Below are 12169 nucleotides of genomic sequence, written 5' to 3'. Positions count from 1 at the left end.
AGTTTTGTTGTCGATACTTAAAATTCCTCATGGGGGCGACAGAAACTACACACTATAGCTTCAAATATGTATTAAAATGCTTTTATTAGCTTTTTTTGTATTTATTTTAAGCAGGTATGCACTCTGTAATTTGAAATTTGAAAATGCTTTATAAATGTTCAATGACTTAATTGATTTTTGCTATTCATGACGGTGGAGTGTCGTACATCACTTAAGAAAAATATTTTCTGTTATTAATACCACACAACTGCTGTTGAAGCGGTAGATCTTACACACACACACACACACACACACACACACACACACACACACACAATTAGAAATATGTCTGTCTTTATTGGCACAAGAAGTCAACAACAGGTACATACATACAGCCAGGTCCCTTATTTCCGTTCACTAACTTCCGAGCAACATCTGATGGAAAAAATCTGGATGTACAGCTGTGTACAGCACGTCATAAGTCTAACTCTTCAATTCTACAAGTACCTCAAAGGCTGACACTCACTGAGGGACATTTATACAGAGAAAGACTGAATCTCTAACATCACATCCAGACATCCGACCCCAAACGCCATTCAAAATTGTTATTGCAACAAAAGCATAACAAGTATTATTTAAAGTGAGTCTAGCCTACTTCTTAAAACACTTAAAAGGTTCATTTCACACAAACAAACCAGACATAAATCTCATTTACCTCTAGTGGTATCTGACCATACAGATTGTTTTGTTTTTGTCCGGGTTTTGATGTTTCTGCCTAAAAAAAATTCTGCTTCCACCCCAAAACAACGAAGGTGCACTGAAAGCTACATCTGTGGATTACACAGGAGGACCGGGTCATGGATTCTGGAAATACAAGCCACGGTTTCTTTTTCAGATGTTATTTTTTAATGCTTTGAAAAGCATTATTCACCATAATTTTATAAAAGTGGTGGCAAAAGTTATAAAAAATTAGTAAATCAAAATCTACACATAAAACTGATGATAAAGGTAAGATATGTCACTTTAAAATGTGGGCTAACTGACCCTTTGACACAAAGCTAGGATTTGGGGATCCTATATATTTTATTTCACTTGTGTACTCAAATTGCAATTCTGCCATTTTGGTTTAATAACTTTCTATTCAATATTCAAGACCTTGGAAACTGCAGTTGAGAAAATATTGCCACCATCAGGTTCACATTTTAATGGGATTTCAACAGACTAATGTTTCTGTGTTACGCCCAGTTATTCAACCAATATTTACTAGACCAGTTCGACATTATGGGAAATATGCCTATTTCCTTTCTGCTATACAATCTATAAGTGTATTTCCCAAAATATTAAACTAGTCCTTTAAGGCAGTTTGGTGTGGAAGAGTTGAATTGGCGAGGGAGGAGAGATGGACTCCTGAGATGTTTCCTTAACTATTGTGACTCATTTAAAAAAATCTAATCAGGATCCGAACAGACTCCTTACTGACAAACATTGACGGTCCACCCCGACATTTCTATGAAAATACAACATCATCTAAATATTGGATGAAAAAGACAAAGGCAATCAAGTTGGGACACAAATCAGTGCACTCACTGTTGACTATATGTTTTAACAATCTTCGACACACACCCCTTCGAGTTTCCCTTTGTTCAGAATAATAATGCAAACATACACAGTACAATTACCTGTAACTGATTGGATAACTTCCCTTCTTTTTAAAACATAAAATCGCTATAAGACAGAAGACATAGTATTTGATTCTTTAAAAAAAATGGAATAACAAAACATTTACACATAATCATTAAAAGTCGTGTATTTGCTGAGACAAGCTGAATACGATTTAGATCAAAGAGCACATGATGAAATCTGACTTACTTCCTGCTTGCACTGCTAAGGGCAAGTATAATGTGGCGCTAGATGAAAAAAGGAGCCAAGAATTTAATATGGAATGACATCATCATCATTTTAAGTATTGACCACTAACACTCTCGTTGTCTGTGGAAGAAATAACCCAAACGGATTCTAACAAGACATTTTGGTCAGTTTTTTACTTTAAGTAGTTACAAAGATGTCAGTTTATAGATGTGTCCTTATTAACATTGTTATTTTTAGTGTCCCAAATACAATTGCTATTTCAGAGGCTGGTCCAGTTTGATGAAAAACAATTCAGTCTAATAAACCTTTAAAAACGTATTTTGTGACTCTGCCTTAAAATTCAATGATTGATTGAGCATTAAAGACGGAATAGAGGAATTAATTGGCAGGTCTAAATATCTATTTATTTTCACTTTGCCTTTATCAATGCAAGTGTTTGAATTGTAATTTGATTAATCAATTTATATTACAGCATTTAAATGAATACATTTATTATTTCATTACTATCAAACACTTTTAAGGTCTAAAATTATTCCAGTAGCACACTCTGGCCTCCCCGGGACCCCTAGTTTTGACACTGTTAATAACAATTAATTGGGTGTACCAAATCATGGAAGAACAGAGAAATGGCACGTTAGGCTTTAGTGAGAATGCCCCTTAGCCCCTGAGATCAAAGCCTCACTGTTTGTAATAAGAGTAACCTCTGACGGAAGTGTGCCCGGCCTCCCTCACAGAGACTGGTAGCCATTGGCCCTCTTCCTGCGGCCCAGAAGGTAGACCACCACCACGATGATGATGAGCACCAGCAACGTCACTCCCACCGCAATGGCAACACGGTAGTCAGGCTTGTCAGCTGCACAGGAGTCAGCTGGATAACACACACACACACACACACAAACACACACACACACACACACACACACAAACTTACTTTTAACAACCAATAAAATGAAGAAACAATTCTACAGTTGTTTATCAACTATTAAGAAGTATACTACAAATATCAAAGAGCAAATATTAACACACTATATATGCACACACGGTGCTTTTGCAGTATGAAAAGAAATGTCTTGGCTAAACATGCACCTTTTTGTGTTTTCGTTAGTGCAGTTGGACTGTGAGTAAACCTGTTATTCCTGGCCTGCAGGCGTCTGGTTATAATTATTGAGCGTGTTAATACAATGCTCCACAACTACACGCACAACTGTATTTACGGTATATACATATATTAGGGGAAGTAACTAAATACCTTTATTATGGATCTAACAATGCATTTACTAGACAGCTAGACAGCATGTACTGATAAGAAGCTCTCACTGAGCCAAGACAAGCAAATCTCATTTTACTTCATAAAGACACTTACGTTTGCCAAACTCGTTCTTGTTTAAATTGAAAGCTTGCATCTGGTCTTGATTGACATCCAGGTACATGCCGTCCCCCATGTACAGTGCTTCACTCTTGCAGGAGTACGAGTGTCCGATCTTTGCAGCGAAGAGATTCATTGACTTGTTGTTGGCAGTGTACGGGGGTCCGTTTGCAACTGTAAAACAAAGCAGCGGCTTTCAGGGCAGAATGATGATTCCCATCAACACATATGTGGAAGACCAGATATGGAGCCAAACGAGTTGGACTGCATTGCACTGAGAGCCGGTTGGTTGTTACTGGCAGAGCATGCTTAGCAGTAATTCCACGGCCTATATATAGTTAAACACAAACAAGGAAGTTGTCTCTTGTCTCGCCCACATGCAGCTGAATTATCAGTGCACCTGCAGCGATCCAGATAGTCTAGTTTAAATGTTAAGGTGACAGCATATGAAACATAGATACAGGAATAAAATCTGTGTGTTCCCAACTTACCTTTTTTGTCTAAGGGGTAGTTCAGGCTGAAAGACACAGCATCGACGTAGACGGTATTTTTTTCAATGCTCTGAGGAAAGAAAATAGGACACGTCTTTTTTTTTACCAAAGTTGTTTTCCAATGGCAAGGAGTATTCAAGGTGCTATATGGAACATTTGAAATCTTTACTGTGCTTAAATGTGAGATATTGGTGGCCGTTCTAAACTCTGGTGGATTTCTGAGGACTATGGTTAACTGCTCCTCAGATCTCTGCAGGGTAAATCCAGACAGCTAGCTAGAATATCTGTCCAATCTGAGTTTTCTGTTGCCCGACTAAAACAACGTTTGAATGTACACACGTTCCACCAGAAAAAATACCCTTCCAAGGCGATTTTGAAGCGGCGCCATGGCTTATCCCAGTGCTTAGCACAGCCCATAACCATGGTGATTGTTTAAAGAAATACGAATAAAGCAGAGCACATTTTTCTCCCATCCCAGAATGCTGTGTGGACTAGCCAGACCCTCCTCCGCAGCGCTGTGGAGGAGGGTCTGGCAATGCAAGACTACTCGTGGTAAGTCTACATTGCATGGTTATGACATTATGTCTTACAATCAGATCCTTATTCCTATGGAGAAAATAACTGGGATTTTTACCCTCTGGAACAATATTGAGTTCCAGGTTTTTGGATGTGTTGGAAAATTTGCTGGATTTATTTACAGCACAAACTGAGACCATGCTGTGCTTGCAGTGCAGATCGCTACTTTTACAGTTACACTTTTACTTTTTTTCAATTGCTTAAGCACTATTTTAAAAACAGGGACCGGTTTTTCAAAACACTATACCCAATTAGCACAACGACACACCCAATTGGCACAACACCACAGAGCCTCAGCAAAGTGAAACACTCCTGCAATAACTATACACTAACTTCTAAATATATAATATCATATTTAGTTATTATATGAAACACACACGCTTAAGCTATCTAAATGTGCTCTAGAAATAAACTTTACTTATTTACTTTCTTACAGTAAGGGGGGCGGCGTGCGGTCATGGAAGTCTTGTATCTTTTGGACGACAGTGTTGTTGTGATTACTTAGAATTCCTCGTGAGTGAGAAAGAAACTACACACTATAATATGTTTTTTTTACTTTAACATCAAAATGTAACCAAACCATAGCTACCAAATATCTTATCAAATGTTCTCTCTCACTTTCTCATCAGCAAAGAGCAATGGCAGTTGTGAAACTAAAAATATGTAATCAATCTGAACGTCAGTCTTTTGAGTTTACATTTTTTTAGGTTGTGTATAACGTTTATCACTTACAATTTTCAGAGCTTAAATAGCTTTAATAAAGGTTTTGGCAAGGTCTATTTTGATTACCGGTTAATGTGTTCTGTTATGTTTTTTTAAGCAAGATTGCCGAACATTCACTCTTTCCTGCTCTTCCGGTGAGATGAGTTCCTGCTTTGACCTGTTTGATATCATGATACACTGCACATTTTGGGTTATGGACTGTTGTTCGGCCGAATGAGATATTTCAAGATGCCACCTTGGACTCTGAGGAACTGTGATGGTGTTTTTTAGTCTTCATTTACAAAATCACAAAGTGAATCACACAAGCTCTTTGGCACACAAGGCAGTGCGGGGCACTCCCTGTCACATGCTCTGAGAACAGGCTCGTCAACTAGACTTCCCTTTTTTTAATGCCTCTTCTCCGACTCCAGTCTCTACTGCACATGAGGGTACCGGTCAAACAATTTGTTTTTTGTCAGAAAAAAACTGAATGGGTTAATTGTGTTATGTCAGAGTTTTTAATTGCTTTAGACATTAAGTAAAATGCCAAATCAGCGTCAAAGATGAGTTACTGACCTCATTGCAGCTACCAATATTAGACTTCCATACTGTATTTGTGACAAATCTAGGACATTTTTCATACCTTGTTGAACATGAAAGTGATGAAGCCCTGTGGGAACTCAAGGGTAAGGTTGGCCTTGGTTGCCTCACAACTTCCTACTGCATGTGTAGACTTTGGTTGAACAATGAAGGTTCCATTGCTCTGAAAGATAAACAGAGAGAAATCAGAATGTCCAGAAGGTAACTGCAGTGTTCAGTAGAGAAACAAATATCTCCTTGTCATGCAGAATGAGCAAACTGTCATTTGTCACATGGCACGCAGCTAACCTCTTACAGTCAATCAAATGTGCCACAATGAGGAAATCAAAACACGCCATGAAATTCTTTTTTTTTCTCAATTCCTAAAAACCAGGATGCTGACAAAGGAATTACTAAAAGCTGAGTCAAAGGCTTGTGCAGGAAGTTCTAACTATTTGGATTAGAAATGTCTCTTTTTGTTCATTTTGCTTTCAATTGCCCGTTACCACGCCCACTACCAGTAAGTAACTGACTAATGTTTAAGGAAAAATAAGCTAAATGACACCTTATACACCTAGTTGTGATGGTGCTGTAGCTTCCGTTTGTAAAAGATGATAATAAATCCCTAAATCCCATAGAGGTTCAAATGAAGCTTCATGCACCATCAGCTGTATTTGGTGACCCTCTACTAGACAAAATAATCAAGAAATGGCAGTTCAGTCTGCTTTAGCACTTCGTTAAACAGAAAGTGCCATCAATTGGACTCAGAGATTCAATTGGACATCACTACTACACGCATATTTAAGATTCAAACCTACTCAAAAAAGATCTAGGCCTGTGAACTAGCTTTGCTCTGGCTCTTGTCTATTGTGACTGATGAAATGTACCTTTGGTGTTGCCAGTCGGATCTGCAGTGCCATATGAGCCATCACACACACCGCTGTTTTGTTTGCCATCACGGTGTAGTTTCCTACAGTCAGGTTGGTGGGGGGAGTAGGTTGAGGAGGAGTAGGTTTGGTGGTTGTAGGTTTTTGGGTTGTAGGTTTTTGGGTTGTAGGTTTTTGGGTTGTAGGTTTTTGGGTTGTAGGTTTGTGGGTCGTAGGTTTGTGGGTCGTAGGTTTGTGGGTCGTAGGTTTGTGGGTCGTAGGTTTGTGGGTCGTAGGTTTGTGGGTTGTAGGTTTGTGGGTCGTAGGTTTGTGGGTTGTAGGTTTGTGGGTTGTAGGTTTGTGGGTTGTAGGTTTGTGGGTTGTAGGTTTGTGGGTTGTAGGTTTGTGGGTTGTAGTCGTGGGGGTTGTAGTCGTGGGGGTTGTAGTCGTGAGGGTTTTAGACTTGGTGGTGGGTGGGGGAGGGTGTTCATTGGTGCTGAACTCAATGGCAGGGGACACGGTTGCAGGACGTCTGTTTATTTTTTCATCTTCAGTCAATGATAGTGCTTAAATCAAAAAGACAGAGAGGGAGAAACAAATCCATGTCAATGTCCACTGCTATTCCCCTTAAGAAGAACATGCTGAAAAACAAAACATCTAACATATTATTGACAAGGGCTGTGCAATTAATAGGATGTTAATCGTTATTTCGGTTTCAGCTCCTAATGATAAAAAAACAATGTAAAGAAGTTATGAAAATCAATTATTTTGCACATTACATTTAGCAAATAAATTCTTGTTTGTGTTGGGTTCTGAATGAAAAAAAGGGAAATGTATTAGGAGAAACTTTACAGTTTAAGGCATTTTCACTTTTGACTTGTTTAACTATTTATGCTTTTCAAATTCAATGACCACATCTTTCCAAAAGTCATTGCGGTAAATAATTGTGAAATTAATATTTACCAAAATAATTGTGATCATGATTTTTTCCATAATCAAGCAGCCCTACAATCAACTTTAAAAAACGTAACGTCCTACAGGACAGCGATTAATTGACTATTTACACATCTAGCAGGCCCAGTTTAACATTATCACTTGTTTGGAGTTGTGCCATCTGATGAATGTAAGGAAAATAAATTTCTCTTTTTAGCTTTGTTTTGGTCTTTAACATGTCCTGAGGAAAAAAAAACTTGACTCAATAGCTGCTAGCCGTTTCTCACCAGCTAGTCGCTAACTTTCCCTTTGTGCTGTTTGGTGCTGAGCAGGTATGGCTGCAAATAACAATTATTTAATCCCCCGATTATTTTCTCCATTAATTGTTTGGTCTAAAAAATAATAGGGAACAATGTCCATCACAGTTTTGACAAAATCCAAGATGATGTCTTTAAATGTCTTATCCAAACCCAAAACATATTCAGCTTTATATAATATTAAACAGAAAAGAGCAGGATTTTCACATTTGAGAGGCTGAAAACAACCATTTTTGTATGAAAAATGACTTTAACGATCACATTAGTATCCTATTGATCAAGTGATTGATTAGACGAAGAATCGTTGCAGCTCTGTAAGCAGATAGTATACAGTAGGTTATTTAAATTCAATGAAAACAGCTGTCTGCTGCTGCTGGAAATGGAGCAGATGATAATCTCACTTTTGGGCTTTAAAACCAAAACGATGAGCTGTAACAAGCTAATAACAGCCTTGAGAGGAGTGGAACTGAGGAGTCATGGTCTGGGTGGGGTCTCATTAATACAACAATAAGAAATAAAATGAAATACTGGTTAGTGTGCTTTGATGTTTTTGACAACAGCTGATCTTTGAACTGTGAGTAGAGTATTCGTTTAAGCAAACACACAGCTGATAAGGTCAACTGGAATCACCACACTTCTGCAGCTTCTGACACTGGGATGAGTTTTCAGTCAACACAGATTCAGGCAGTGAAAAGGTAACGTTGGCAACGCTGGAATAGTAGCATATGTTGTATATGAAGTAGCATATTCCAACGTTGGAATATGCTACTTTAATAGTGCCAAACGCATGCCTTTTTTGCATTATTAAAAGTATTTCTCGGAGCATTGTGCGGACTTCAGCTTCTTTCTACAGCAACTACGTGGATTTGCACAAGGATACGTTTTTTTCTGATAAGGCACTGGTTGTCACATGCCCCATTTGAGGACCCAGATAGAAGAGGTGACAGAGCTTTATTCACTAGATGATTGACTTTGATAAAGTGTTTACCACTTTTAGGCTGAATAATGTTTATTTTGGAGTAGTTTAGCAGTGGCAGGTCTATCTCCACAGTTCTGTGGAGTAATTAGACCTAATTTGCACTTAATTGCAGGTATAATATTTACTTTGTTATAAAAAATCCCCCAAATGATGCATATTATCCACCAGAGTTTGGTGAGATTTCTGACTCTTCTGCCGGGAGACATGTTCACTCAGCCAGACCAATACTGTCGGAACACTGCGGACATTTCTTTTCTCTGATCAATCCAGGAAGTCACAGTCAGGTCTCGTGAAATCATTTCTACGTCGATAAAAGTAAACATTAGAACTTCCTAATAATCCGAATAACACAATAGCCTACTCCAATATAAAGGCTGTAAACAATGCACTTTAAATCAAAGCTGTCTGGACATTTTTCACAAACGTGACGTAACCCAATTGTATAAAACACGCATTTTTTTTTTCTTTCTCCATAAACAGTCTTTACTTAAACTGCTGAACGACAACCCCTGTTTTTGCTTTTAGTTTAGACAAAGTTGTCGGGAAAAAGTGTCTTACCCGAGACAGCCAGGCAGGCTAAAAAAGCGAGCACAACTACAGTCTTCATGGTGACAGTGGAGACAGACAGACGGTGGGTAACGTCAGTTTACTGCTGCACTTCGGCTGACACGAGCTCAGAGTGCAACAGCAGCGCTGCGTCTCCGCTCATACTCACCAGCCACGTCAAGCTAGCAGCAGCATAGCACACAACCGGAAATGAGTTAATTAAAAAGTAAGAGCATCTCTAATTGTGGAAGAAAACCATTGTTCCATGACCAGGGGTCTTCACTAAACATTTTTAGGCCAAGGACCCCTCAGCTTAAAAAAGACATGAAGCAGGGCCCTTTACTAAATCTAATGTTTAAAATGTTGTTGCACAATAAACTTGGCAAGCTTAACTATATCTTTGTATGCTACCTAGCTATCACTGTTGTGTAAATTAAAAAAAGATTAAGCTTTACAAACAAAATGTTGGATTCCTGTTAATGTATGTTTTCAGAAATATACTCTACATACGGTATCTATCTATCTATCTATATATATATATTTATATATATATACACCCCCTCTGGACCCCCTCTGTACTAGACTGATGGATGGTAGAAAGGGTAGCCAAATGGCCCTGGAAAATATAATATTCCTAATACATGTTGCCATATAGTCAAATGAAAGCTATGTATATGAGACACTTGTATTTCCTCGCCACTGTCGCGGGGAGCTGTTGGGGGAGCTACTAGAACTGTTGGGTTCTTGTAAATTATAGAGTGTGGTCTTAACCTGCCTCTGCGTCTGTAAAGTGTCTTGAGATAAGTCTTGTTATGATTTGATACCATAAATGAAATTGAATTGAACTGAATGTTTTTACTCATTTGCTCCTTAAATTTACTCCAACTGTGCATTGCAAATTGAAACTGTAATCGGTTATATAAAGGTGCTGTGTGTTTTCTGAGTGGATAACGGTGTTATAAAGGCTTGTACTTTAAAGTTTTAATTAAATGGCAAATTTATGGGGTTCACAACAAATCTGACGTTATTCAGGATTTTGATGATTTAAGATATTTATATATTTTCCATAACATATACATACAAAAGACAATACCTTTTTAATGAAACCCAAACTATTAGTTGTTAAGATATCTCCTCAGTCAAGTGGGAATTCTAACCAGTTAGTGGTGTTACATGAGTGTGAGGATAAGAATAGGTCAACTTATTACAAACAGAGGGGATGAATGGGAATAATAGCCTACACTTATTAATTTACCACAATCTGGAGTAAGGTGTTACGAGTCATTTATTTGAAAAAGGCACAAGTGGTTTTATTTTGAAAGCACTAACCGGAAAAGCTAACGTTGATTCTGAAGTGCTAATGGTTCTTTTAAACTTGTCATCTGATAACAATATGCAGGAAACGAAAGTAATGTGACAGCAGGGAGGGAAGTCATTGCCTAAAAATGGAGCGAAAGGTTGCAAGTTATTTCCCACCAGAATGAAACGAAACCTAAGCAGTGACCAGATAACATACTCACCACACCAGACCTGCTCCGCTACTTTGTTCATGTGATGTCTGTTCCGTGTCATTAAGTATTATAAACTTATCACGGCAGCAACATTACTGACATTTTCTGAAGTAAGACAGTAGCGTTGGGCTTTCTTGTGCCAACAAACATACATTTACAGTATGATAGTTGTAGTAATGCAGTAGTTAAGGCAGTAATTATACTAGCCTACTGGTAATAGTAGCCTACTTCTACACTGATAATAGCTGTTGAAGAATAATCCTTTACATACACAAATTCAGTGTAAAAAGACTGATACAAGTAAAAGTCTGGCATTCAAAATCTTACTTTAGCCCTCAGCAAAGGCTTACCAATTAAAATTACTTTATTTAAAAAATATAGTTTAAGTACCAAACGTATGCTCCATTTCAGAATTATAAATATATATTATATATTACTAGATTATAATAATGGATGTATTAATGTGTGCATCACTAGCAGCAGGTAAAGGGAGCGCTCATTTCAATGACTTTATGAAGGCTTCTGCTGGGCAAGTCTACCTACAAAAATATATTAGAATGCATTTGTTGATTTATATTTCATGTTAACAATCTAAATCTGCAAAGTAACAAAAACAATAAAACATGATGTATAAATATTTTTATTATTTTATTATGTTAATAGCCTAGTATTGTATGCACCATAAAAAGAACATTATTGTAGGTCTAGTTTTATATGTAACTCAATTTTATTCATTATATTTACTAAAGGGTCCCTGCTTCGTCTTTTTTTAGCTATGGCGTAAAAACGTTGAAGACCCCTGTAGTACAGTTTTAGTAGAAGTGATGTTAGAAGTACTGCTTTTAGTATTAGCCAGTGCTATAGTCAAAACTAACTTTATTGACTCCAAGACAAGTCCAAGACCAGGACCAGTCGAGTCAAGAGCGAGTCCAGACGAGAGAGTGTCAAGACCGAGACCAGAAAAGAAGAAAAAAATCCTCTTCAAGACCACATACTTACCTGTTCATAATTTCTGTGATGCAAGAGATATCTATTATTTTCAGATTAACATTTTGAATTATTATTTGTAATAATCAAAAAGCATGTGCAGAGTAACAACGCTGTAGAATCAAATTAGGCCATTACTTTAAGCCGATAGAAATGTCACTAAAGTCCCATAAAGCTGTAGTGCAACTTGACATTTTAGATGACATTTGAGTCTTTTTTTATGTAACAATCACATTGTGGACTATCAATGGAAAAATGTTACAAAAACGTACCGTAGGTCTCACTAAAATAATTATCATATCTGTTTTCTGATATGTTAAAGGAGGAAGATACTTTAGCAAAAAGCGTAAAGTGACAGACACGGTCAAGACCAACTTGAATATTTGGGGAGATCAATGGACAAGTCTGAGTGCCATTACCAACGAGTGGGAGACAAGTCCAAGACAATAGACCACTAGTACCACTAGT

At 37.7% G+C, this 12169-nt stretch overlaps 1 protein-coding gene and 1 long non-coding RNA gene across 7 annotated transcripts in view; one reads left to right on the top strand and one right to left on the bottom strand.

Moving 5' to 3' along the window:
* The window catches only part of LOC117934883, a 17322-nt gene extending 12644 nt beyond the window's left edge, over nt 1–4678 (top strand). The window contains exon 3 of the long non-coding RNA XR_004654585.1: nt 4668–4678. This is a non-coding gene — a long non-coding RNA (uncharacterized LOC117934883). The remainder of the gene's footprint in view (nt 1–4667) is intronic.
* On the bottom strand, nt 728–9450 carry si:ch211-212k18.7 (macrosialin). Of its 6 annotated transcripts, none has more exons than XM_034856816.1 (7): nt 9216–9450; nt 6717–6994; nt 6450–6599; nt 5627–5746; nt 3706–3775; nt 3212–3388; nt 728–2716 (listed from the first exon to the last, which is right to left on the bottom strand). In XM_034856816.1, exons 1-7 carry the CDS (start codon nt 9262–9264, stop codon nt 2577–2579), a joined length of 984 nt encoding a protein of 327 aa, XP_034712707.1. In that variant the 5' UTR covers nt 9265–9450; the 3' UTR covers nt 728–2576. The 6 variants fall into 6 exon arrangements, with proteins under 6 accessions (XP_034712707.1, XP_034712708.1, XP_034712709.1 ...); XM_034856817.1 differs by having other exon boundaries at nt 6732–6994; XM_034856818.1 differs by having other exon boundaries at nt 6450–6572; nt 6765–6994.
* Nucleotides 9451–12169: the final 2719 nt, after the last annotated feature.

This window comes from Etheostoma cragini, chromosome 19 (genome assembly GCF_013103735.1).
Source record: "Etheostoma cragini isolate CJK2018 chromosome 19, CSU_Ecrag_1.0, whole genome shotgun sequence".
Classification (NCBI taxonomy): Eukaryota; Metazoa; Chordata; class Actinopteri; order Perciformes; family Percidae; genus Etheostoma; species Etheostoma cragini.
This window is presented reverse-complemented; position numbering and strand designations above follow the sequence as displayed.

What these genes read in the sequence shown, in the direction of transcription:
- si:ch211-212k18.7 (XM_034856815.1), bottom strand. Translation starts at nt 9,264, where the DNA reads ATGAAGACTGTAGTTGTGCTCGCTTTTTTAGCCTGCCTGGCTGTCTCG. An exon ending in AGCCTGCCTGGCTGTCTCGG is followed by an intron (nt 6,995 to 9,215) that starts GTAAGACACTTT and finishes TTTTGATTTAAG; the next exon opens with CACTATCATTGACTGAAGAT. An exon ending in TCACTTTCATGTTCAACAAG is followed by an intron (nt 3,776 to 5,626) that starts GTATGAAAAATG and finishes TTCTTTCCTCAG; the next exon opens with AGCATTGAAAAAAATACCGT.